Source organism: Agelaius tricolor, unplaced genomic scaffold (genome assembly GCF_023055355.1).
Source record: "Agelaius tricolor isolate 1412-34295 unplaced genomic scaffold, bAgeTri1.0.p SCAF_33, whole genome shotgun sequence".
Taxonomy (NCBI): domain Eukaryota; kingdom Metazoa; phylum Chordata; class Aves; order Passeriformes; family Icteridae; genus Agelaius; species Agelaius tricolor.
The window spans coordinates 2,484,355-2,509,591 of NW_027269293.1; the positions used below are offsets into that span (position 1 = coordinate 2,484,355).

The window sequence follows — 25,237 nt, forward strand, 5'->3', positions numbered from 1 at the left end:
CGGTTCCAGGGGCTCCCCGAAGCACCCCCGGTGCCCCACCTCCCGCGACGCCCGGGGCGGGGTTCCCGTGCCCACGCCCCCGTGACGTCACTTCCAGCGGGCGGTGCCGGGCCCGGTGCCGCCGGTGCGGGCCGGGGGTGGAGGAGGCGGAGGGAGGTCCCGGTCCCGGTCCCGGTTCTGGTTCTGGTCACCGTCCCGGTTCCGATCCCAGTCCCGGCGCGCCATGGTGGTGCTGCGGGGCGGCGCGGGCCCCGAGGAGCCGTTCCCGTGAGTGCGGGCCCGGGGCCGGGCGGGCCGTGGGGCGGTCGGGCCGGGCAGGAGCCCCCCGGGCTGTCGGTGCGGGCGGGGAGCGGCGGCGCCTCCCGGGACAGCCCGTCCCCAGCTCCCCGGGCCCGGCGGCGGTGCCAGAGCGGAGCCCGGCACCGGCATAATGAGCCTTATAATTAGCGTTTATCCCCTGGAGGTCACGGTGCTCCCGGTCACCGGGGCTGGGCTGGAGCCCCGCGCTCCTGCACGGGTGTACCGGGGGCTCGGGACGGAGCTGCGGAACGACTTTGCTCTGCCACGTTCTGCTGCCCAAGGGTCAGTGACAGGAATAGCTCCGAAATCCCCTGGCAGAGAACGAGTTCCCCTTCCAGGCGCTGTTCCCTGGGACAGGAGGAGAAGGCAGGAGTCTGTCTGTCTGTCTGTCTGTCTGTCTGTCAGGCCCATTGCCCCGGGGTCACGGTTTGAACGATCCCTCCTGGGGTCCCGTATGAGCCTGGCGCGGCACCCTGGCTCAGAGGGCGCTGCTCTGGCTCGGGTGGCTGTCCCGAGGTCACTGTCCCCTGTGAACCTCCCTCCAGGCTGGCACCGGGCGGAGGTGGCAGCGCCAGGGCAGACGTGGCAGTGCCGGGTGCCAGGGCAGCCAGGAACGGCCCTGGAGGCTGCAGGAAGGGAGCAAAGCGTGGCTCAGCCTGTTCCCCTCCCAGCCACGGCGCTCGGGGCGTCCCGGGGGTGCTCCCAGCCTGCTGACCCCGGGTTTTGACACGCCAGGGAGCGCCGGGCTCGCAGCTGTGTACTCAAACCCCCGAGCTGGGGCCAGTGTAAGGTGACTCCCTCTGTTTATTCAGGTTTTTGTAACCGTCTTTGTATCACAACTTGATCCACCAGCCCTGGTTGCTGGCTGTGGCGGGTTGGGTTACTGCTCCCCACCCGTCCTCTGGGCATTGCCTTGATACCTGAGTCTCTTTTATTCTTTCCAATCCCACCTTTGCCTCTGTTTTCTCTCCAGTGGTTGTTTTTATACCCCCCCACCAGCAGCCAAGACTGTATCACTGCCCCCATGCAGGCAAAAGGGGGAAAAAAAAAAAAATCAAGGTTTTGGCGAGGGTGAGCAGCTGGCTGTTAGCCCGGGCTGCAATCGGACAGCACAACCTGCTCTGCCCTGTGCCCAGATCACCTCTGTCAGGACCTGATTGCAGGACTGGGGCTCCCAGAATGCTGGAAAGGAGGGGACATGGTGGGGACATGGCCCTGAGGATGGAGCAAGGCCGTGGCACTGGAGACAGTGGTCACTCTGGGCAGCTCCTCAGGATTGTCCATCCAGGACGTTGTTTCAGGGGTGTTGATTTTCTCCCCCACCTTCTGCTGGGCTAAAGGAAACCCACACAACCCTGAGGGGAAGCTTCTTCGCAAGTGAAGGCAGTGAAACTTCCTGTCTTTGGTGTTTAGTAAACTTTGAAACCTGAGCAGTTGCGTTCAGCGCCCGGCCGGCTTCTCGCTTGCAGTGTGGCTTCATTTTCCCATAAAATGCCTCAGTTTTATGGTCATTCCTCAGCTGTGCCTGTGACTAAGCAACACCCTGACTGTGTGGTGAGCAGAGCACCTTTGGGTGCCCCCAGGAGCTGGCAGTGCCAGGCTGGGGTGGTGTTCCTGCCGCCCTCAATAAAGAGTGGCAGGGTCAGTGCCAACCCACTCAGGACCACGCTGAGCGTGAGGTGCAGCAGGGATGGATCCGTCGCTTTGCTTCCTGTGTGGCACGCTTAATTGCCCAGGTTAATTGCCCAGGTTAATTACCTGGCCCTCCCAGTGCTGACACACAGCTGCTTTGAGCAGCTTGGAGGTCACAGTGACCCGAGGGGGACGGGTCCTGTGGGAGGATGTGTTGCAGTAACACTGGTGCTGGTGATGCTCTGGTGCCCCATCTCCCTGCTGCCCTGGCTGCCCCAGAGCCTCGGGTGGGCTCACCCCTGCTGCTGTGTCCCCCAGGAGGATCGAGGACTGCCTGCCCCTGCTGCAGGACTCTCCCTCCAAGCGTTTCTCTCCGTCCAAGAGGAAGCAGTACTACATCAACAAAGCCATCCGCAACTCCGACCTCATCCCCAGGGCCAAGGGCCGCAAGAGCCTCCAAAGGCTGGAGAACAGTAAGGGCCAGGCAGGGTTTCCTCCCCAGGGCAACCTCCCCTGAGCCGTTCTGGGGGCAAGGAGCCTCTCTGGAGGTGCTTCCCTCCCCTCTGAGGCTTTGCTCTTGGCCCCAGCTCGTTACCTGATGACGCTTCTGGAGCAGGATGAGTGCGGGAGCGACGAGGGAGAGCTCACCCACTCTGCCACCCCCAGCATCTTCACTGAGGCCTGTAACAATGAGACCTATGTGGAGGTGGGTACAGCCACCCCGCTGCCTTGGGGACACTGGAATGGCATGGCATGGTTGTAGTCCACTCCTGCATCCCTCTGCCTCCCTGGCCTGAGCGGCTTCTGCTTGGTTTGGTGTCAGGGCGGGATCTGTGGGATCTGCTGCCGTGTGTGCCAAGGGGCGATGGGCTCCTGGGGCCCATGGGATGAGGGAATTTCCAGGCAGGTCCTCTGCTGGAGAGTTGTGGCTGCAGGGCAGTGAGTGCCTGGTGAGCTGCAGCTCTTCCTCCTGCACAAGCCCCTTGCCAAACCCCCGTTGCCTAACACTGACCCTGTCACCGGGTGTTTTGAAATGTGGCCTCTCCCCGGTGTGACAGGGCCACACTCAGGGCCGTCCCTGGGGATGAGAGGGTGAGGAGGGGGCTCGTGGGGTGTGGGAAAGGGCCCTGGGTAGCCAGGTGCCCCCCCAGACCTCTGCAGTGGGGCTCGGTGGCTTCTGTTGTCAGATCTGGAACGACTTCATGAACCGCTCGGGAGAAGAGCAGGAGAGGGTCCTGCTCTACCTGGAGGAGGAGGCCAGGAAGAAGCACAGGAGGAAGCTGCCTGTCAAGAATGAAGACAAGTGGAAAGGTGCTGGGAGGGGAAGGCAGGGTGGGGACAGCCTCTCCCTTTCCTTCCTTGTGTACATTCTGGGAGGGCTGCACCCACTCCCAGTCTGTGGTGGGGCCAGGGGATGCCTGAGCCCACGCCATGGGTGTGGCAAGGGGGGGTGGGTTATGCCTGCAGACCCCCACCATGGACCAGGGAGGGTTTTTTGGGAGCCAGAAGTGGCTGAGATGATGGGCACAGCCCCCCCCAAACCCCCTGTGCTGGGGAGGGCATTGCTGCTTTAGGGGTGACTGTAAAGGGAGCCTTGTGTGGCAGCTGGGGGGACACTGGCTCTTCCCAAAAAGTGACCCTGCGAGCTCTGGAGCTGTGAGCTGTGCCTAAATCCCTTCTCCCTCCTGCAGAGCTCCCTGCCTACACCCCCCAGGAGTGCTTCCAGCGCATCAGCCGCCGCCTGCGCGCCACCCTCAAGCGGGGCAGGATCCCCATGGTGAGCTGGGGGTCACAGCCTGGCACAGCAGGGCTGGGGGTATTGGAATTATTACCAATATTGTGGACAGGACCTGCCTGAGCTTGTCTGGCCCTTGCCGCTTGACCAAATAGTGGCAGCTGTGGGGTTTCCACCCCACAGACACTTTTGGCTGCCTGGGTGTGTGGTGTTTCCACCCCACAGACACTTTTGGCTGCCTGGGTGCTGCAGCTGGGCACTGGGGACAAGTCCAGGCCTGCAGGAGCTCTGGTGGTGCTGGGATGGAGCTTCCCCCCATAACAGGGGCTGCTCCTCAGGTTTCCCTCTGCTGGAGAAGCTTTAAGGGGATGGTGAAGGAAAGGAGTCGGTTCTGCTGGAGGGTTTGGATCCAGAGCTTTATTCTGGCCTCTGGATCCAGCACCAGCTCCAACAGAACTCCCTGAGCCCGTGGTTGCTGCTCCTTTGAACCCCGGGGAGAGGGGCAGGGAAGGGGCAGGGAGGCACCAAGCAGGGACAGGAGGGGAGGGACAAAGGGACAAAGGACACCTGGATGGCCCAGTGTCCCTCCAGGGGTAGAGGGCATCCTTTGGATCTGCCAATCACTTCTGGAATGCCAGGACTGACAGACAGTGCTGGGAGGGGAAAGGAGAGGAGACTGACACACCTGGGAGGGAATCATCAGGGAGAAACCCGGGGTGTCTGAGGCAAACTCTGAAATGCCACCACAACAGGGGGGGCTGCCAGGGGTCCCTGCACAGCCCAGAGCTGTGCCCTGACCTCGTGCCACATTTCAGAGCAGCTCCTGGGAACATGCTCGTGTTGCAGACACACATCCAGCTCCCAGCACATGGGGTTTTCCTGGCTCAGTTCAGATTTTTCTGGCACTTACAGGGCTTTTTTTAGTGGTTGTCTCCCAGTTTCTGTGCAGTGACAGCAGGTGAGAGGTGAAACCGGGCGTGTTTGTGCACGGGGACAGCAGTGGGGCCTTTGGGGTCTTCACAGTGGCCCACACAAGGTTATTTGGGGCAACTCTGATGTATTTTGAAAGGGGGTAAAAGTGCACCAGGAAGGAGAGAGGTAAAATTTGGGGCAACTCTGGTGTATTTTGAAAGGGGGTAAAAGGAGGGAGGTGAATGCAGCCCTGCACTTTCTCTGCCATCCCAGGGGGTGCTGCCTCCCTGTGCTCTGTGGGGCTCTGTTTGTTTTTTCCTGGTGCTAATTAGAGCCTCTCAGTGCAGCCTGGGCTCCTCCTGCCCGCTGCCTTGTTTGCCTTCAGTGTGCTGCTCTGTGTCTCTGGGGTCACAGAGCTCTTGCAGAGCACTGAGCTTTGCCTGTTGGCTGTGAGCACCAGGGATGGTGCCAGCCCTTGGCACACACAGCGTGGAGTTGGCAGGAGCTGGATCCTTCCCTGCCTCAGGGGCTGGAGATGGGAGATTTCTCCTCTCCCTGCTGTCTCCCATTCAATTAGCTTGCCCAGGAGCTGCTGGCAGTAAATCCTGGGGAATCAGTTGTGCCACCACTGTCCTTTCCTCACTGAGTTCCTGCCTCTCCTCACAGGGGACGCTGGAGGGGCTGGAGGAGGAGCTGCTGGCCTTCTTCTCTGTCACCCCCCACTCTGTGTACACAGCCCTGATGGATAACAGGTATCTCCCCATCCCTGTGCCCCAGGGCTGCCCCAGACTGCAGAGGGGATTTGGGAGCACAGGACACCCCTGGGGCTGGGTCTCCCCCTGGCCTGGTGGGTGGGAGGCACCTGGGGATGCCTGGGCAGGGCCTTGGGGCACTTTGTGCTCCCCCTCTGCTCTGTGTGTCCCTGGGAGGATGCAGGGCAGGGACGCACAGGTCAGGCTCTAACGCTGTCCCCTCTCCCCCAGCTTTGAGAGGCTCCTGCTCCACGCACTCTGCCAGTACATGGATCTCGTCTCTGCCAGTAAGAGCCCTGTGTCTGCTTGGTTTTAGTTTTGGTTTCCATTTTGTTGTTGTTTTTTCCCCTTTCCCTCCATCACTATCTCTCCTCTCCAGCTCAGCCTTTTTCCTCCCTTCCTCCTGTGGGCCCCACCTCGCCCTGGGGCTCAGAGATAACCCCGCGGTCCCACCCCTTCTGCTTCCTCCCCAGCAATGCCCTGAGCTCCCTGGGCAGCCCCAGTGGTGACCAAGCTCAGCCAGACCCGGTTCTGAGGGGAAATTTGGGTGGTCCAAAGCAAGAATCTGCTCACGGGGTTCCCTCTCCTGCAGCTGCTTCCTCCTCCCAGGGATCAGCCGTGCTGCCCTGGGCATCCCCAAAGGTTTTGTTGCCAAGGCAGGGATGGAATCAGGCTCCATCCCTCCAGAGGAGGCTCTGCTGATTCATTAGGAGCCAATTGTGGCAATCAGCCTGAGTGTTAATGACGGGGAGAGCGAGCCCCAGGATGGAGGGCACAGAAAACAGGGGAGCCTGTGCTCACCACGAGCCCCAGGGAGAGGAGGGGAGGCCTGGGAGGGCCTGTTGGACACCCCTGAGAGGGGGAGCAGGGTTGTGCTGACCTCTCCATCCCACCCACAGGCTCGGACATCGAAGGGAAGCGCCAGATGAAAGTGAGCAACAAACACCGCGTGTTCCTGCCCCCGGAGCTGCTGCTCTCAGACTACCTGGGCCAGATGAGCTGATGCCCCCACAGCTGCCCTGCCCCTCCTGTGTCCTCTGCAGCCTCTCCCGGACCTTCCTCAGCCCTTGCCCTGCTCCAGCAGCCGCTCCAGGCCGGGGGTTTGTGGCTGTGCCCTTGGCTGTGCTGGCAGCAGGGCAATGGGTGCAGAGCAGGTGCCTCTCGCCCTCCCTGCTCCCCGCACAGCCCTCCTGGAACTCTTTGTGTGTCTATTTATAACCCAGGTGTTTTTTAAAAAGAATCAGGCGGGGCCAGCCTCCCTCCGTGGGGTGATTTGGGTCCAGATTTTTCTGCGGTGAAACAGCTCCCGGCGGCTGCTGAGCAATCGCTGAGCCGGCGGAAGAGCCCCGGGGCTGCCGCGTTCCCTCCCGCAGCCCCGCGCCCACCGGGGGCTCGGCCAGGGCGGGGTGTGGGCAGCTCCGGGTGCTTTTTACCCCACAGCCTGCAGAACGGGGCTGTTTTTAAGTGTAATATAGCTTGTGTTTTTTATCACGTGTGTGTGTGTGTGTGTGTGTGTGTGTATTTACATGTGTGTGTGCTGGAGGGGTGCAGCCCCCTTTGGGGCTCTGCTTTTCCACGGGGCATTTTGGGGGTCCCTCTATGTGCCAAGGGGTGCTCGCAGGGAAATCTTTGCTGGTTGCTCTTGTCCCACGATGACACCGACTGCCATTAACCACGGGCACCCCCAGACCCAGGGGAGCCCCTCGCGCCTCCTTCGCTGGTTCAGCAACAATAAAAACGGTGCTCCCCTGCTCCGGCTCTGTGTCTCCGTGGGGATGAGGATGATGATGAGGATGAGGGGGAGGAGGAGGTTTGGGGGTCTCAGGGCAGGCGGTTGGACACGGGATGGAAAATGTGGGTGTGGGGAGGTGCAAAAAATATGGAACGCTTCACGAATTTGCGTGTCATCCTTGCGCAGGGGCCATGCTAATCTTCTCTGTATCGTTCCAATTTTAGTATATGTGCTGCCGAAGCGAGCACGAATCGATCTCCCCCCGTAAGGATATTTAAAGGCCTAGAAACTCAACACAATCATCATATGGCGACTACAGTGTAGTTCGGTATTGAACGCATAATGAGCCCCCTCAATTACTCCGCAATGTTTCACTCGTCGTTTTCCTCAGATTTTACCAAAATTTCAGAAATACTCCGGCTATGTTTGCTATTCTGCCCGGTGGCTCCTGGGTAGTTTGTTATGCTAATTAGCTCTCTGAGGGTGTCCGCGGCAGTGCCTGAGCGCGCGGCGCAGGCGCGGCACGGGCAGCCCGCGGAGGCGCCGGGGTCCTGAGGAGCGGCGGGCGCCGGTGAGTGAGGCGGGACCGGGACCGGGACCCCCGGGAGCCGCCTGTGACCGCGCCCAGGCCCCTCCTGTGACCTTCCCGCCAGCCCCGGGAACCTCTGGCACCTCCCCGTGTCCCTCCGGCACCTCCCGGGACCCTCCCACCCGCCGTAGGCTCGGTACCCGCGGACCGCTCCCTCCGCCTCCCCCCGGTACCGCCGGGGTCTCTCTCGGTACGGGGTTGTCCCCACCCGTGTCCTGTGCCTCCCGTTGTGGCCCTTGCGGCTGGGGTCCGGTGTGACCGGCTTTGTGTCGCCCCCAGGCAGGACCGAGGCTCTCCGGTGTCCCGTCCCCGGTGTCCCGTCCCCGGTGTCCCGTCCCCGGTGTCCCGTCCCCGGTGTCCCGTCCGGGCCGGCGGGATGGACCTGGCCTACGTGTGTGAGTGGGAGAAGAAGCCCAAGAGCAACCACTGCCCCTCCATCCCCCTGGTGTGCGCCTGGTCCTGCCGCAACCTCATCGCCTTCACCACGGACCTCCGCAATGAGGAGGAGAAAGGTACCGAGAGCCCCTCGGGAAATCCCTCCCGGTGCTCCCGGGAGAGGCCAGGATCCGCTGGGCCGGAGCTTTGCCCTGCCCCTGGAGGCTGCTCTCCTCCTTTTCCTTCTATCCTTCAGCCTCTGCGTTTGTTCCCTGGAGTGGGTTTGGTTCCCCTAAACCAGGACCAAGCACTACCCCAAATCATTTTTATAAATGATAAATTTTCTATAGCATATTTTATGTTTTCCCTGCATCACCTGAGGCCCTGAGGCTCAGCAGCAGTGCCAAGGGACAGGAATCACTTCTCTGTTCACACAGATCTCACCCATATGGTCCATATCATTGACACCGAGCACCCCTGGGACGTCTACTCTGTCAACTCGGGCCACACTGAAGTCATCACGTGTTTGGAGTGGGATCAGTCAGGTGGGCTGGGCTCTCTGTCATTGTCACCGTGTCCCTGCCCTGCTGTGCATGCCCCAAAGCATTGGGGTGCAATTCCTTGGGGGGTTTTGGCTGTTCCCCCTGTTCTCAGTGTCATTGTCACTGTGTCCCCTCCCTGCTGTGCATGTCCCAAAGCATTGGGGTGCAATTCCTAGGGGGGTTTTGGCCATTCACCGTGTCCCTGCCCTGCTGTGCATGCCCCAAAGCATTGGGGTGCAATTCCTTGGGGAGTTTTGGCCATTCCCCCTGTTCTCACGCAGTGTCATTGTCACAGGCTCCAGGCTGCTCTCAGCAGATGCTGATGGCCACATCAAGTGCTGGAGCATGACAGATCACCTGGCCAACAGCTGGGAGAACACAGTGGGCAGCGTGGTGGAAGGGGACCCTGTGGTGGCCCTGTCCTGGCTGCACAACGGTGTCAAGCTGGCTCTGCACGTGGAGAAGGTTTGTCTGAGCTTCCTGAGGGATCTGGGCTGGAATTCTGTGGTCTTTGTGAGGATCCCCCCAGACAAGGGAAGAGATGAGAATCTGGCTCCATGTTCCCAGAAGGCTGATTTATTCTTTCTCTCTTCTCTTCTCTTCTCTTCTCTTCTCTTCTCTTCTCTTCTCTTCTCTTCTCTTCTCTTCTCTTCTCTTCTCTTCTCTTCTCTTCTCTTCTCTTCCCTTCCCTTCCCTTCCCTTCCCTTCCCTTCCCTTCCCTTCCCTTCCCTTCTCACTATACTAAAGAATACAGAAAAGGAAACCTCAGAAGGTTTAACAAGAATGAATCATAAAAACCCCTGACTGACTCAGAGTCTGACACAGCTGGCCATGGTTGGCCATTAAGTTAAAACAATTCACATGTTTGGACAAACAGTCTCCAACCCACATTCCAAAGCAGCAAAACAGGGAGAAACTGAGGCTTCTCAGCTTTCCAGGAGAAAATCCTGGGCAAAGAGGGTTTTTCAGTGACAGTGACAGTCTGGCTCAGATGTTGGCAGAGAGCTCAGGATCCTGCCTGTGTTTGTGCTCTGGGCTCTCTTGTTTTTCCAGTTTTTGCTCCCCTATAGTGGATATTTGTGCTCCCCTGTAGTGGATATTTTTCCTCCCCTATAGTGAATATTTGTGCTCCCCTATAGTGGATATTTTTGCTCATCTATAGTGGATATTTTTGCTCTGCTATAGTGGATATTTGTACTCCCCTATAGTGGATATTTTTGCTCCTCTGTAGTGGATATTTGTGTTCCCTATAGTGGATATTTTTGATCACCCATAGTGAATATTTGTGCTCCCTATAGTGAATATTTGTGCTCCCCTATAGTGGATATTTTTGCTCCTCTGTAGTGGATATTTGTGCTCCCTATAGTGGATATTTTTGATCACCCATAGTGGATATTTGTGCTCCCTATAGTGGATATTTTTGCTCATCTATAGTGGATATTTTTGCTCCCCTATAATGGATATTTTGCTCCCCTATAGTGGATATTTTTGCTCCCCCATAGTGCATATTTGTGCTCCCTATAGTGGATATTTTTCCTCCCCTATAGTGAATATTTGTGCTCCTCTATAGTGGATATTTTTACTCCCAATGAAGGAGGAATAACGAGGACGACTCCATTGATATCAGAACACTAATTAATTCCTTTTTTCTAATTTTGGCTGCGAGCGCTTACATTTTTTTGACCTTTCTTCCAGTCTGGAGCCTCGAACTTCGGCGAGAAGTTTTCCCGGGTGAAATTCTCTCCATCCCTGACTCTGTTTGGTGGGAAGCCCATGGAGGGCTGGATTGCTGTGACCATCAGTGGCTTGGTCACCGTGTCCCTCCTCAAGCCCAACGGGCAGGTGCTGACGGCCACCGAGAGCCTTTGCCGCCTCCGCTGCCGCGTGGCCTTGGCCGACGTCGCCTTCACGGGCGGGGGCAACATCGTGGTGGCCACATCTGATGGCAGCAGCACCTCCCCTGTGCAGTTCTACAAGGTTTGTGTCAGCGTGGTGAACGAGAAGTGCAAGATTGACACCGAGATCCTGCCCTCGCTCTTCATGCGCTGCACCACGGACCCCGCGCGCAAGGACAAGTACCCGGCCATCACCCACCTGAAATTCCTGGCCAGGGACATGTCAGAGCAGGTGGGCTGGACTGGAGATTGGTGCTCCCTTAGAGTGGGCATTTTGCTCCTCTGTAGTGGATATTTGTGCTTCCCTATAGTGCATATTACGCTCCCCTATAGTGGATATATGTGCTCCCCTCTAGTGGAGATTTTTGCTCCCCTAAAGTGGATATTTGTGCTCCTCTATAGTGGATATTTTTCCTCCCCTGTAGTGGATATTTTTTGCTCCCCTATAGTAGATATTTGTGCTCTGCTATAGTGGATATTTTTCCTCCTCTATAGTCGATATTTTGCTCCTCTATAGTGGATATTTTTGCTCTGCTATAGTGGATATTTTTGCTCCCCTATAATGGATATTTTGCTCCTCTATAGTGGATATTTGTGCTCCCCTACAGTGGATATTTGTGCTCCTCTGTAGTGGATATTTTTGCTCCCCTATAGTGGATATTTTTCCTCCCCTATAATGGATATTTGTGCTCCTCTGTAGTGGATATTTTTGCTCCTCTGTAGTGGATATTTTTGCACCTGATGAAGGACAAATGATGAGGAGGACTCCATTGATATCAGAAGGCTAATTAATTACTTTATTCTATAGTATATTATTCTGTACATCTAAACTGAGCCTGCCAAGCACTCAACTCTCACACAACTACCCAGACAGTCACCACACACACACACACACACAGACTTTCTTGGCCCTGACAGGCCAAGGAAACAAAACACCATCACTTTGGGTAAACCATCTCCATATTGCATTCTACTTTTGCACAGCAAATGAGATAAAAATTGTGGTTTTCCTTTCTCTGAGGTTCAGAGAATGTGAATCTCAGAAATCCTTGTGAAGAATTGTGCCTTGCTTTTCTCTGTGAGGAGAAATGTGGCTACAGTGGGTAGCTGCTCTTTGATCCTCCTGGCCTTCCTCAGAGGGTCTGGAGGTGACCAGCACGTCCTGCAATACCTTTGGCATTCCTAGTTGTCCTTTTGGTGCAGCTGGAACCCTAATTCACCTCACTTCCCACTGATTTGATCCTCTGCTTTTTGCTGGTGGAGCAGGACCCTGGAAAGGGAGGGTGGGAATGACCAGGGCAGTGTTGTCCCTGTTGTGAAGTTTGTGGTGGGGGGCTCTGTTCCACAGGTGCTGCTTTGTGCTTCCAACCAAAACAACAGCATTGTGGAGTGCTGGTCCCTTAGGAAGGAGGGCCTGCCTGTCAACAACATCTTCCAGCAAATCTCTCCTGTGGGTAAGTGTCTGCTCTGGGCACTCTCAAGAACAGGAGCTTGGTCTGAGGGGAAAAAACAGCACAGTTTCTCACATCCATTATCCCATATTTGTGATTATTCAGAATCTTACGCTTACTTTCAGGTGTTTTCAGTCCATTCTGTCTGTTTGCATCATAGGCAGCAAGTTGCTGTTTCCAGGAAGGGGTTTGGTTGTTGCTTTCACTTCATAAAAGATTTTAAAATAAATTTTTGTGTTTTGCTGCGCAGCCGCCCTTCCTGCCACCAGTGGAGCAAAGGCTCCCAAAGGACCAGGATTGAGCAGCAGAGCTGGATTAATCCCCTGCTCTGGCTTCACTGATCTCAGATAAAACAGAATTAATCAGGGCAGTTTGTTTGGTGAAATATAAAGGATTATTGTGTGTAAGGATCTTACTCACCCGCAGCAGAGCTTCCATCAAGAGAGATTTAGCAAAACATGTTGTTGGTATAATTCAGGAAAAAAATAGGGAACTATGAGGGAAATATATGGGAAATATATGGGAAATATACCAGTCCTGATCTGTGGTCCTGCTTGGGGGAGCCTGGGGCAGAAATGAGGGACAGATTTTCTGATTTTTGTGGGACAGAATTCTCACTAATTTGCTTTTTTGGTCATTGCTAGTGGGAGACAAGCAGCCCATGATCCTGAAGTGGAGGATCCTGTCTGCCACCAACGACCTGGACCGGGTGTCAGCTGTGGCACTGCCAAAGCTCCCAATCTCCCTGACCAACACTGACCTGAAGGTGGCAAATGACACCAAGTTCTTCCCCGGGCTGGGTAAGGAGTTCCTGTTGTCTTTGTCCTAAACATGTCACTTTTGCTTGAAATTTCACCACCTGAGCAGTAGCTGAAGGAAAGCATGTGGAATGCTGAGGGAAAACTTTTAAATGTTGTGTTTCCCGTTGTGGGAAGAGGCTGTGAAATTCTGTGAGCTCCTGTTGGGACCCAGCACATTCCTCTGGCTGCCCTGGGTGATTTGAGACCCTGGCAAAAGGCTCAGAGACCTTGGCATGGAGTCAAAACCACCTGTGCCTTCCATTTTAGTCCATGGAAAAAATTACCAACTTTGTGTGAAGATTTACAAGCCACAAGAGATTAAATAGAATGATAGTGAATTTGTCACAGGGTGAAAAAGTAGAATTTTGGGGATTTAGAATGGGGGTTCAAGAGGCAAGATGGAGGAATCTGGATGTGTCCTGTCCTTCTTCTCCTTCTTCTTGTCCTCCATCTCCTGCTGTGATGGTGGCACTTCTGGATTGGTTTAGAGCAGAGACAGACTGTCTAACATAGGTGATAGGTATTGGAAAATTATTGTAAATAAAGTACACACAGTTCTTAGTATGAAAAGCAAACACCACCCCAAGGGCAGGCACTGTGCCACAGCCTGACCTGCTGGACAGATCTCAGCAGGTCAGAGAAAGAATGGAATAGATAAGAGAAAACAACCTTGGAAAGCAGAACTGACTTCTTCTTTGGTTGCAGGGCTGGGAAAAAAGACTTTTTAGTACCTCAGGGGTCATCTCAACCACAGAAACCCAAGAAGCCCCCAGCCCTTTGGCTTCTCCATGGGCTTCAGTGGTGGCCACTTGTTGGGGAAGGTGAAACAGGAAAGCCTTATAAATATGATTGCTTGGCAAAAGATTCTGAGAATATAGGAACTATAAGTGAGATTGAAATGAAAGCAAGCTTTGAGATCCCTTAGTTACTGAATGAGTGACTGGAAAACAATGGCATGGCCAGCTGAAGGTGATCCCCTTTTGATGAAACAACACCCTCTGCTTGCAGGCAGATCCAAGGGTCAGAGCAGACCCTGCCAGTTTGGCAGAAGGGGTCTAAAGAGGAGTTTTTAGGGTTTAAAATGTAGCACAGTATGGTAATGTAGTGATTCTTATAGGCTGTATGGAAATGCTCTAGGATTTGTATCTTGTACTAGATTGGTTAGTGAGAATTAGAATATTCAACACAGAAGAAGATTTATTGTATTGTAATGGGAACTTTGCTCTCTTATCCTCTCATCTTCTCTCTGTCTCTCATCTTCTTTACCACTGTCTTTCCTTCTCTGGGGCCTGCTCTGAGCTGTGTCTGGCAGCTCCAAGCAGATCCTCTTTGCAATAAACCCCAAATTCCACAACCTGGCTTCAGAGACCTCTCATCTCCATCCATCCCGACCATCCCACCCCAACACTCCTACAGCCCCTGCTTTGGGCGAGGGCTCTGCCACGCTGGGAGCAGCTGTCTGCTCATCCTCACTCATCCCCTGTCCCCAGGCCTGGCCTTGGCTTTCCACGATGGCAGTGTCCACATTGTGCACAGGCTGTCCCTGCAGATGATGGCTGTGTTTTACGGCTCCTCCTCGCAGCGCCCCGTGGACGAGCCGGCCCTCAAACGCCCCCGCACCACAGGGCCCCTGGTGCACTTCAAGGCCATGCAGCTCTCCTGGACATCCCTGGCCCTGGCTGGTGTGGACAGTCATGGAAAGGTTGGTGCTCTCTTATGGATGTAGGGATGGGTCACTCCTGTTGATGGAGTGACAGAATTGGCCTTTGTCTCCTCAAAAAGGAAAAAAGCCCAGAAGTTTCTCTCTTCTGTACATCTAAACTGAACCTGCCAAGCACTCAACTCAACTCAACCTCCTATGAGGTCCTACCTCATAGGACCTTGGGGGTTTCATCTCAAACTTTAAGATAGCCAATTGAACAGCCAAAAAGTCCCACCTGAGCAATCTATTGGAAAAAGAAGAGAATAAAATAACTAATGGCTTTTGTGAGGAGTTTTACCAGGAGCAAGAACCTCTTGCCCTGGCTTGTTTTTTCTCTGTAAAGAGCTTAGTTATTTTGCCTTTTATTAAAACTTTTGTTTCCAGCACTGCCTCAGAAGCCATCCTGCTGATTTTATGCCAGGGTTCCTCAGGAAACACTGGGAATTCCAGCGGTGAGATCCATATTGGAAAGGGATGTATCCCATCAGTGTCAGAAACTGTCACTAGGTCAGGATTGAGCTTCATTGGGCCCCATGTTGGGTGGTGGCTTTGTGGGATGTCACAGTCATATTTTCTGAAAAATCCTCTTGCTCAGGATTCTTCTCTTAGGAAGCTGAGAAGCCTCAAAGAAAAAAAAATTACTTCTCCTGTGTTTTGCTGGTTTAGAATGTAGCTTAGAGATTGTTTATCCAACATGTTAATTGTTTTTACTTAAAAACCAATCACCATCCAACTGTGTCAAAACTCTAAAACAAGTCACGAGTTTTTCATTAGTATCATTCTTGTTAAGCCTTCTGTAAGTATCCTTTCTCTATTCTTTGGTAAAGTTTTAGTATAGCATTCTAATATATATTATATATATAATATAATACAATATTATGATATCATATGATATATGATATCATATGACATTATATTATATTATATTATATATTATTATATATTATTATATTATATGATATAATATTGTATTATAATACATCAATATATTATAATATAATAATATATAATAGAATGTGAAATTATATTATATTATGTTTTTATATATTATGATATAATATTGTATTATAATATTATATTAATATAGTATAATTTGATAATATATAATGTGGTGTTATGTTATATTATTATTTTTTATTATTATTATTTTTATTTTTATTATTTTATTAGTACATAAAATTATAAATTAGCCTTCTAAGAACATGAGATTCATAAGTCCCTTCCTGCCATGGAAGACCCTGACAATGCCCCACTCCTGAAGCCATTTTCTGTTTGGTTCCTCCCTTCAAGCTGAGCATGCTCCGCATCTCCCCGTCCATGGGCCACGTGCTGGACATGAACATGTCCCTGAGGCACCTGCTGTTCCTGCTGGAGTACTGCATGGTCACTGGCTACGACTGGTGGGACATCCTGCTCCACGTCCAGCCCAGCATGGTGCAGAACCTGGTGGAGAAGCTGCACGAGGAGTACATGCGTCAGAATGCAGCCCTGCAGCAGGTGGGTGGGTGTGTGGGGGCTCTGGGCTCACCCCCAGGGTGGGCATGGGGGTGCTCAGGGCTTTGGAGAGGGGAGCAGCCAGTGCCAGTCCTCAGGACATTGCTGGCTGTGCTCTCTGAGTGCCCTGCTGGGGCAGTGATGGAGTTGGGAAGAGCTTCCATGTCAGCAGCATTCACTTCTCCTGGTATCAGCAGGGTCTTAGCTGCTGGAAACTTGGGGTGAGATGGTGAAATCTATTTTTGGCAGATTCCTGGGAGCAGCAGCACGTGCCCAGCACAGCGCTCACGTGCATGGCTCCTGTCACTCCTGCAGCAGAAAGGGAGAGCAGAGAATAAAGCAGCAGCAGCAGCTCTAATGAGCTTATGCTAATTCCTGCCTTTTTTTGTGCCTTTTGCTGCATTTCCCCGTGGCTCAGGTGCTCTCCACACGCATTGTTGCCATGAAGGCCTCTCTGTGCAAGCTCTCCTCCAGCACCATCGCCCGTGTGTGTGACTACCACGCCAAGCTCTTCCTCATTGCCATCAGCTGCACCCTGAAATCTCTGCTGCGCCCACATTTCCTCAACACCCCTGACAAGAGCCCCGGGGACCGGCTCACCGAGATCTGCTCCAAGATCACGGATGTAGGTACTGACTGCTCAGAGCATCCTGCTCTGCATTCCCAGCTTTTGGGATTGGGCTGTTCCCATGGTGTCAGAGCCTCTCAGTAACTCATCCTGCTCTGCATTCCCAGCTTTTGGGATTGGGCTGTTCTCTGTGGTGTCACAGCCTCTCAGTAACTCATCCTGCTCTGCATTCCCAGCTTTTGGGATTGGGCTGTTCCCTGTGGTGTCACAGCCTCTCAGTAACTCCTGGGTTTGGGGAGGAGGACAAGGGTGACCTCCACAGGGAGGGTGTGAGGTTTGGATCCATCTTTCCTGAGCCAGGCCATATCTTGGTTCTTTTCCAGACATTGACAAGGTGATGATTAACCTGAAGACAGAAGAGTTTGTCCTGGAGATGACAACATTGCAGTCCCTGCAGCAGCTCATCCAGTGGGTGGGGGATTTTGTGCTCTACCTGCTGGCCAGCCTTCCCAACCAGGTGAGACCCATGGGCACAAACACCCATGGGCAGTGCTGGGGAGCTTTGCCAGGGCACACAGGCCACATGTCCCCTGTCAGGGAGGAGTAAGGAACAGCAGAATTAGAGAATGGCCCTTTCCATGCCCATCTGGGGCTGTGACCAGCACCTGGGGGATTTGGGGACACTCCTCTGTCGCTGTCGAGGCGGTCAGGACACAAAGCAGAGACCACAAGCAGTCTCAGATGGCAACTCTTTATTATTGAACATGGCTGACCTTTTATACACTTTCTAATTGTTTATACTTCTTCTACCCTAACTATTGGCCACAATAAATCAACATAACACTATTGGTGAAAAGTTCCAGTGACTTCAACTAACTTTTTAAAAATACTGCATCCAGCTGCAAAGTTCTCTTCTTATCTTTCTTCAATTCCTCACTTCTCTTGGTCTCCTTGGTTACAGCCTTGGGGAGATCTCCTTATCAGCTTCTTCTTGCTTTAGCTAACACTAAGGAGTGAGACACACACACACACTCCTCTTGCAGCTCTGCAGTGTTGTCACCTTCAGGTGACCCTCCAGCATCCCCAGCACAGCATCAGCTGTGTGCTGCTGGAAGCAGGAGCTGTCTGGATGCACTCTGGTGGCTGGGGCTGCTGTGAGCTCCATCTTCCCTCACTTTAGAAGCTGCAGGATTTGCACAACACCTCAGTTTCTTTTGAGAGCTCTGCTGAGTTGTGCCAGCCTGCTGGCATGTCCTCAGTGGGAATGGGGGCAGGTGAAACCCTCCAGCTTGCATGCAGAGGGCTTCTCCTGGAAAAGCTTATTCCCCATCTGGGTGTCTGCAGGCAGAATAACCTCTTCCTCTGAGGAACTTCATCAGTTATTTCCCACCATTCTTATTTTGAAAAATTTACCTTTTAATCAAGCAAGTCACACAAAGAGTATGGAGCCTTTTCCCGGAGAGGAGAAGAGAGCACTAACAGCTCCCTGACACACAAATTTGGAGGATGGTGATGCTTTTTCCAGGGAGCTGAGCTAACAGTCTGGCTGTAAGGAGTTTAGATCTGCAGCCAGACATCATGGTTAGGTCCGTCTGTGGTTATAATGTAGTTGTTTGAGTTTTGTAGAAGTTGTCTGATGGAATCTGAACTAAGAACAAAACAAAAACCCAAGGGGAGCTGTTCCTGGCGATCCTCGTCTCTATTTGATCTGGCACCAGAGCTGGCCTCACCCAGCTTGGTGTGAGCCTCCCCCAGGCTGGTGTGAGCCCACCTAGGCTGGTGCCACCCCTCTGTGTCCCCACAGGGCTCCCCAGTGCGGCCTGGGCACAGCTTCCTGCGCGACGGCGCCTCCCTGGGCATGTTCCGCGAGCTGATGGTGGTGATCCGCATCTGGGGGCTGCTGAAGCCCAGCTGCCTCCCCGTGTACACAGCAACCTCAGACACCCAGGACAGCATGTCCCTGCTCTTCAGGCTCCTGACCAAGCTCTGGCTGTGCTGTGAGTGTGGCCCTGAGCAGTAATTCCTGCAGCAGCGGGGTGGGACGTGACTCCGAGGGGGTCTGGCACGTTGAGAAAGGGCAAGTGCAGCTGCCAAGGTTATTGTTTTCCAGGCTGAGTTGGCAGTGGAGGAGGAGGCTGCACGCAGCTCTCTGGAGCTCTGAGGGGGAAATGTAAAGGTCACAGGGGTTTTTTTCCTTCATTTCCCACGCAGGTCGTGAGGAAAATCACATCACAGAGCCCGATGATGCCCTGATCGATGAGTGCTGCCTCCTGCCCAGCCAGCTGCTCATTCCCAACATTGACTGGCTGCCCATCAACGATGGCATCATCAGCAAGCTGCAGAACAAGCAGCTGGTCAGGCTGCAGTTTGGGAAGGCTCCCGGGCTCGTTGGCCACACTGTCTCTTCCCAGTTTGATGCCTTTGTCAGGTACAAACCCCTGGAATTATACAAAGGTGTTGTTTGTCAGGTACAAACCCCTGGAACCATACAAAGGTGTTGTTTGTCAGGTACAAACCCCTGGAACCATACAAAGGTGTTGTTTGTCAGGTACAAACCCCTGGAATGGGTCAGTGCACAGTGAGAAGGAGTCTTGGCAGCTCTGAGGTTTGGCTTGTCTCCTTGCTGCTGTGGCCCAAGAGCAGTTTGTCTTCTCTGCTCAAATTCCTTTCTCAGCTTATGATGGGCTGGGAATTTTAAGTACTGAAAAGTGATAGCAAATGGTGGGGGAAAAACTCCATTAATTAATGTGATTAATTGTGACAATCTCATGGCACTGGGTGGGCAGGTGGGCAGAACCTGTGCCATATCGGCCAGTGAGATGCAGCTCCCTGTCCTGGGAGCAGCTGATGGAAAGTGAGACTCTAGGAAAGTCCTGTTCTCCCTCCCCAGGGCCCCTGGACAGCCCAAAATTGACCACCTGAGGCGGCTGCACCTGGGTGCATACCCAACAGAGGAATGCAAGTCCTGTACCAGGTAAGTGGCACTTGCAGTGGAGCTTGGGCAGGATTTGGACTGTCCTGTGTCCTTCAGGAGCTCTCTGGCACTGGTTGGGGCTGTGGTTAAGGTGTCCCAACCTGAGATGCCCATGTCAGTGTCAGCCTGGCCCTTGGGTTAAAAATCAAACAGATCAGAAAAAGCTCTCAAAATAATCTGGCTTGGAGGAGACCCTGCAGCAACTCCTTTACAGCCCAATTCTGTGAGTCTGATAATTAAAACACCTTTGTGGTCATGGCAGGGCTGGAGGGAGGATTCTCCTCACTGCCCTTGCCCCCATTTTGGGGTCATCTTTCCACCAGGCTTGCATTTCATGCTGCCCTACTCATGCACCCTCATGGGAGGGCCTGGATTGCAGGGTAATGGCTCAGGGAACAAACATCCATCTAAGTCATGTGATTGAATTAGCTTTAATTAGTGATTTTAATAGAAAGCCTCTGTAGCAGATCATTTTTGTGAGATGACTGTCAGTTGTTTCATGTATAAACAGCAGCTGGGGCTGTTCCTTGCCAGTCTCCAGCTCCAGCAGAGCCCTCAGTGGGATTGTTGCTTGCTGGTTTCAGCTGGTTTTGGTGCTCTCTGCAGATGACAGGAGCTGATTTCCCCCCCAGATCCCTGTGTGGTGCATGCAGCTCCCCAGCAGTGCTGGCCCTGCAGTGCCCCTGGGCTGGCTGCACCCTCTGTGTCCCCACAGGTGTGGCTGTGTCACCATGCTGAAGTCACCCAACAAAGTGACAGCAGTGAAGCAGTGGGAGCAGCGCTGGATCAAGAACTGCCTGTGTGGAGGGCTGTGGAGGAAGATGCCCCTCAGCTACTCCTGAGCCCTTCCTGGGGTGCAGTGAGGGCCAAGGGCTCCCTTCATGGAGGTTTTGGGACAAGGGAATGGCAGCTCCTCTCCCTCATGCTGGAAAAGCTGCTGCTGGTTGAGCTGTGCTGGAAAACAGAGCTGAGGGAGCTCTGCCTCTTGCCAGGGAAGAGCTGGAAAGGAATGCCAGAGGTTTCCCCATCATTTGGGGCCCAGGAGGGGAGAGCCTGGCTGTGTTTTGTGTCTGTGCCAGCAGAGCAGGGCCCTGGCCTGGGCAGGGTGGTGATGGGGCACAGCTGGTACCTCACATCCATCCTGTGCCTTGGGAAGTGCCAGGCATGGGCTGGGCACTCCTGATCCCTCAGCAAACTCGTCCCTGAGACAGGATCTGGCTCCTGTGTGCCCATCAGTGTTGGGTGGGAGCAGGAATATGAGAGCTGCTGCCTGGAGTGAACCCTGCCTTTGCCTCTTGCTGTTGTAAATAAAAATTCTCCTGATTTTGTACAGAACCAAGTGCTTTGTTTCTGTGGTGTGACGTGGCTGCCCAGTGTGGGGCCGGGGCAGTGGGGCCATGGGAGGGCTGCCAGAACATCTGTCAGGAAAGGAGCCACCATCATTGGAAAAAGGAGAAGGGAAATGGATGTTTTCAAGGTTTGCCTTATGGACACTCGAGGAAAAAACATCAGATCCTTGGGGTTGTGCAAGCCTCCAGATTCAGCAAGGCTGGACACTTGAGCGTGCCAGAGGAGGAGCATTCCTGCTGCAGCCAAAAATCCTTTCAGATTCTTGCCCTCAGCTGCTGCTGCCCCGGGCAGGAAATCACAACCTCGAGGAGCCACCCTGGGGCTGATCTGGGCCCTCTCCTCTCCCACGGCTCCTTCAGCTCTGAGGGGGAAAAGCCTGGAGCTTCCTCTGCTGCTGCATCCCAGCCAGCAATTCCAGGTCCCCACAGACCGTTTAAGAGCCAGCCTTAGTACATTCCTTTCCCTCTGGAACCATGATTTCATTATTCTTGAGAACTGGAGCTGGTGACAGAGTTCATCCCTCGACTCCGGTGAATGTTTTACTGCACAGAGCTGTAAGAGCTGTACAGACCTCTCCCCCTCTCTGCTCTGCTGCTAATTAGGGACAATCAAATGGCTAATTAGGAAACTGCACCTTATTAAGGCTCTTTTCCCCTGTAAGTAAAACTCAAACAGGGCCCTCTGTGAGCTCCTCATAGAACAGGCTTGGGGTTATTTAATGTTTGATTGGGAACAGCAGCAGAGCAGGGGAATGGAGACACATCCATGTCCCCCTCAGTTCCCTGCTGACCATGGAGCTCCTGGGATGGGACTGGAAGGGTCTGGCAGTGCCCTGGGCCGTGCCTTGGCCCTGCTCCCTCCCAAGATAGGGCAGTGGGAGAGCAGGGCTCTGGGGGTGACCAGGGTGTGGTGGGAAGGTGGCTCTGCCCTGTCCTGCCCCTCAGCTCCTGGGACAAGAGGGTCCCAGCGAGAATCCAGCATGGATCCCACTGTGGGAGCCAGAGCTGCCACTGCCATTTCAGCTACAGGCAGATTCTGCCTCCCCAAATGTTCTCATAATGCCCCAGGTCTCAATCCTGTTGTGGCCACACTGCAGGATGTGTCCCCAGCTCCCACCCAAGGCCACACCGTCCCCAAGGGTGCAACCTCAGCACGTCCCACCCCATGTCCTGCTCCCCTTGGGCAGGGGCTCCTGCACAGACCCCCCAGCTCCTCCTTCTCCCCACTCCTCCAGCCCAGCAGCTCTGCAGGAATCATCATCATCATCATCATCATCATCATCATCATCATCATCATCACTTTATTGCAGCGGTCGCAGGCAGCATTCTGGGCACCTTCAGCAAAGCCTCTTGAGGGCTGTGACCCCCAATTCTCCCCCACCCGGGCCCTGTGCTTTGTGAATGGGGGGCCAGGGACCCCCTTCTTTGGTTCCTCACCAGTCCCCTGGCCCAGCCCTCCTCCTGGCTCGTGGGGTGGGCAGCGTTGGGAGCCCGTGGCACTTGGCAGGGCAGCACTGGGTGTGCTCTGGCCGTGCTGGCAGCAGCAAGCCTGGCAAGGAGCAGGTCCCTGGGGTGCCCTCAGCGGGTGTCCCCCTCCCCATCGGCGGCAGAGGCCATGACGCTGTCGATCCAGCCCGCGTAGGGGGCGATGCGGGTGTAGATGGCCGGTTTCTTGTAGTTGCCACAGACGCGGGAGCCGGCCGTGACCACTCCCTCGGCCACCCCGCCACACACCAGCGGTCCCCCGGAGTCTCCCTGCAGGACCGGCCCTCATCAGTACGGCCAAGGGTTTGCCAGGACACCCAGCCCATCTCCCAGCCCCTCGTTCCTTCTTCCCCCAGGCTCCTGTGAGCTGCTCTGCAGTGGATAGCAAGGGGCACCACCCCGGGGATGCTGCCCCCTTTCTTGCTGCCCCCTTTCTCCTGTGCAGCCCCTCGCCTCTCCCAGGCTGTGGGCATCGTGCCCATTGCTCCCTCCCAGCCCTGCGTGGATCCTTGTTGAGTGTTTGGTACCTTGCAGGTGTCCTTCCTGCGGGAGTCGGTGCACATCACGTTCTGGGTGATGGTGCCAAGGGTTTGCCAGGACACCCCATCACAAGGAGAACCCACCCCGGGGGCACTGTCCCCTCCTGCCCCACAGCCCCCCGCCTCTCCCAGGCTGTGGGCATTGTGCCCGTTGCCCCCTCCCAGCCCTGCATGGATCCTTGTTCAGTGTGTGCTACCTTGCAGGTGTCCTTCCTGCAGGAGTCGGTGCACATCACATTCTGGGTGATGGTGCCAAGGGTTTACCAAGACCAATGGTTTGCCAGGACACCCCAACACAGGGAGAACCCATCCTGGGGATGCTGTCCCCAGAGCCCCTCTCCTCTCCCAGGCTCTGAGCATTGTGCCCGTTGCCCCCTCCCAGCCCCGCGTGGATCCTCGTTCAGTGTGTGCTACCTTGCAGGTGTCCTTCCTGCGGGAGTCGGTGCACATCATGTTCCGGGTGATGGTGCCGTCGTGGCGGGTGCGGTGGTTGCAGACATCGCGGCTGATCACCGGCCGCTCCAGCTGCTGCAGTTTGTCCGGCCGGGTGCCGCTGTGGTCCGTGGTGCCCCACCCCGCCACCTCGCACACCGTGTCGGCCGCCACGTCCCTGTCCTCCCGCTGGAAGGGCAGCACCCGCACGTCCGAGTTCAGCTCCGCTTTCTCCTCCAGCTGCCACAAAGCCACGGGGGGAGCCGGGTCACACGGGCAGCCGTGCCCTGGGGAGCCCAGCCCTGACACCGAGAGCAGCCTGGCCTCAGCCACCTCAGGGTTTTGCCTCCTGGTTGGAGCCCCAGGATGCAGCCAGAGAGCAGAGCTGGAGCTCTGAGGAGGATGGATACAGCTCAAAGGGGGAAGCAGGGATGGTCCCATGGGACAGGGAGGGATGGCCCGGCCTGACCGTGAGGATTTCCTCCACTGCAGGGCCCCAAGGGACAGTGGGATTTGTGCCCGGTGGGGAGGACGGTGCCATCAGCCCCCAGCCCACCTGGAGGAGGAGCAGGTCATCCTTGTTGTTGTGGACGTTGCTGCCGGGGTGGGGGAACTGGGCACGAACTTGGTACAGGCGTTTGTGGGGCTCGGGCTGCGTCAGCGAGTGGGCACCCAGCAGCACCTGGAAGAGTTTGCCATCCCTGGAAGAGAGTCAGAGTGTGGGACAAACAGCTGGGGGTGTCACCGCCCCCAGCCATGGAAATGGGGTGCTGGGGGGGGTCACAGAGCCCAGCAGGGAGCTCCAGAGGCCCTGCAGCCCCTGCCCAGCCCTCCTTGCAGGTGGGAGCTCAGTCCCACGCTCTGACACTGGGGTCGAGGCTCCAGAGTGGGGTTTGGCCTGTGTCCTGCAGCCCCCCAGCCCTGCATTGACCCCCCCAGGCACACTCACGTCTCCTCCATGCAGTGGGCAGCGCTCAGCACCCACTGCTGGGCGATCAGGAAGCCCCCACAGACGTGCTGCCCGTCCAGCTGCAGCGAGGCCATGTAGGGCTTCAGGTGGGGCTTGGCTTCAAAGCCCCTCAGGATGCGTCCCCGGGGCTGCCCTGCAGAGAGAGGCCGGGCTCAGGGGGGGAACAGGGGAGCTCCTGTGGTCCCTTCCCAGACCCCCAGACCCCTCCTCGTGGGCTGCACCAGCGCCTGGTGGCAGGAACTGGGGAGCTGGGCAGGGACCCCCGTGCTGTGTCACTGCTCTGGGGCGTGGGGGGAGCACTCACCATTCACTGGGGCCCAGAGGAGCAGCAGCAGAGCCAGGACAAGCACGGGAGCAGGGTTTGGCCCCATGGCTGCGGAGCTGGCGGTGCCTCTGCCCGCCCGGGGGTTTTGGGGTGCAGGGAGGACTCTGCTGACCCGGGGCTGGGGCTGGGACTCGCTTTTATGTCCAGTTTGGGGCGGCGGGGGGGGGAGCAGGAAAAGGGGGGAGCGGAGGGAGCGGGGGGGTTTCCGCAGCGTGGGCTGAATGTTTTGAAATATTCAGCTTATAAAAGGGGTCAAGAGTTCCCGGCACAAACAGCGCGGGAGGAGGAAACAGCCCGGCCCAGCTGCCGGCCCTGGCACCCGCTGCCGGGGATTTCTGCGCCGGGGTTGAAAAATGCCGAAAAAGTTCAGGCTTTTGGCAAAAGAAGGATCCGAGAAATTCTATCCCAGCCCTCCCAGGGGCCCCCACTCGGCCTGGGGGCCGCTCCCTGGTGGGTGCTGGGTGCCCAGGGGTACAAACCCATCCCGTCACCCCTGCCCGAGGGGTTCCTGCAGGGTCTGGGCGGGTGATGGCAGCCACAGCGCCGTGTCCGGGATGCCGGTGGCCGTGGCAGCCCCGGTCCCCTCTGCCTTTCTCCCCGGTGCCGCTAAGCGGAGCCACCGCCACGGCTCCGAGCCCGGAGCCGCCCGGAGCCCCAACCTGGGCTCGTCCCCGGAGCTGCTGG

At 55.5% G+C, this 25,237-nt stretch overlaps 3 protein-coding genes and 1 non-coding gene across 7 annotated transcripts; 2 read left to right on the forward strand and 2 right to left on the reverse strand.

Annotated features, from left to right (window-relative positions):
• Nucleotides 1–83: 83 nt before the first annotated feature.
• On the forward strand, nucleotides 84–7,082 carry R3HDM4 (R3H domain containing 4). Its single transcript, XM_071451560.1, has 8 exons — nucleotides 84–267; nucleotides 2,251–2,405; nucleotides 2,520–2,638; nucleotides 3,120–3,243; nucleotides 3,624–3,709; nucleotides 5,246–5,331; nucleotides 5,563–5,618; nucleotides 6,231–7,082. The coding sequence occupies exons 1-8, from the start codon at nucleotides 224–226 to the stop codon at nucleotides 6,332–6,334; spliced, it is 774 nt and encodes a 257-aa protein (XP_071307661.1). The 5' UTR covers nucleotides 84–223; the 3' UTR covers nucleotides 6,335–7,082.
• A 74-nt stretch (nucleotides 7,083–7,156) lies between these two features.
• MED16 (mediator complex subunit 16) lies at nucleotides 7,157–20,788 on the forward strand. Of its 4 annotated transcripts, XM_071451557.1 has the most exons (16): nucleotides 7,157–7,842; nucleotides 7,932–7,944; nucleotides 7,987–8,164; nucleotides 8,465–8,572; nucleotides 8,865–9,034; nucleotides 10,265–10,696; nucleotides 11,813–11,918; nucleotides 12,560–12,715; nucleotides 14,206–14,417; nucleotides 15,708–15,914; nucleotides 16,330–16,540; nucleotides 16,863–16,996; nucleotides 18,284–18,476; nucleotides 18,691–18,907; nucleotides 19,370–19,453; nucleotides 20,169–20,788. In XM_071451557.1, the coding sequence occupies exons 3-16, from the start codon at nucleotides 8,029–8,031 to the stop codon at nucleotides 20,293–20,295; spliced, it is 2,493 nt and encodes an 830-aa protein (XP_071307658.1). In that variant the 5' UTR covers nucleotides 7,157–7,842; nucleotides 7,932–7,944; nucleotides 7,987–8,028; the 3' UTR covers nucleotides 20,296–20,788. The 4 variants fall into 4 exon arrangements, with proteins under 4 accessions (XP_071307658.1, XP_071307656.1, XP_071307657.1 ...); XM_071451555.1 differs by having other exon boundaries at nucleotides 7,932–8,164; XM_071451556.1 differs by having other exon boundaries at nucleotides 7,157–7,634; nucleotides 7,932–8,164.
• On the reverse strand, nucleotides 7,205–7,311 carry LOC139602417 (U6 spliceosomal RNA). The gene has a single exon (XR_011683194.1). It is a non-coding gene; the product is annotated as a U6 spliceosomal RNA (small nuclear RNA).
• Nucleotides 20,789–22,086: 1,298 nt separating the features above from the next.
• LOC139602201 (complement factor D-like) lies at nucleotides 22,087–24,681 on the reverse strand. The gene is made up of 5 exons (XM_071451821.1): nucleotides 24,533–24,681; nucleotides 24,208–24,361; nucleotides 23,815–23,959; nucleotides 23,241–23,498; nucleotides 22,087–22,557 (listed from the first exon to the last, which is right to left on the reverse strand). Exons 1-5 carry the CDS (start codon nucleotides 24,597–24,599, stop codon nucleotides 22,381–22,383), a joined length of 801 nt encoding a protein of 266 aa, XP_071307922.1. The 5' UTR covers nucleotides 24,600–24,681; the 3' UTR covers nucleotides 22,087–22,380.
• Between the last annotated feature and the right edge of the window lie 556 nt (nucleotides 24,682–25,237).

What these genes read in the sequence shown, in the direction of transcription:
- R3HDM4 (XM_071451560.1), top strand. Translation starts at nt 224, where the DNA reads ATGGTGGTGCTGCGGGGCGGCGCGGGCCCCGAGGAGCCGTTCCC. An exon ending in ACAATGAGACCTATGTGGAG is followed by an intron (nt 2,639 to 3,119) that starts GTGGGTACAGCC and finishes TTCTGTTGTCAG; the next exon opens with ATCTGGAACGACTTCATGAA. An exon ending in AGCGGGGCAGGATCCCCATG is followed by an intron (nt 3,710 to 5,245) that starts GTGAGCTGGGGG and finishes CTCTCCTCACAG; the next exon opens with GGGACGCTGGAGGGGCTGGA.
- MED16 (XM_071451555.1), top strand. Translation starts at nt 8,029, where the DNA reads ATGGACCTGGCCTACGTGTGTGAGTGGGAGAAGAAGCCCAAGAGCAAC. An exon ending in CCAGCAAATCTCTCCTGTGG is followed by an intron (nt 11,919 to 12,559) that starts GTAAGTGTCTGC and finishes GGTCATTGCTAG; the next exon opens with TGGGAGACAAGCAGCCCATG. An exon ending in TGGCCAGCCTTCCCAACCAG is followed by an intron (nt 16,997 to 18,283) that starts GTGAGACCCATG and finishes GTGTCCCCACAG; the next exon opens with GGCTCCCCAGTGCGGCCTGG.
- LOC139602201 (XM_071451821.1), bottom strand. Translation starts at nt 24,599, where the DNA reads ATGGGGCCAAACCCTGCTCCCGTGCTTGTCCTGGCTCTGCTGCTGCTC. An exon ending in GCCCACTGCATGGAGGAGAC is followed by an intron (nt 23,960 to 24,207) that starts GTGAGTGTGCCT and finishes ACTCTCTTCCAG; the next exon opens with GGATGGCAAACTCTTCCAGG. An exon ending in ATGACCTGCTCCTCCTCCAG is followed by an intron (nt 23,499 to 23,814) that starts GTGGGCTGGGGG and finishes GCTTTGTGGCAG; the next exon opens with CTGGAGGAGAAAGCGGAGCT.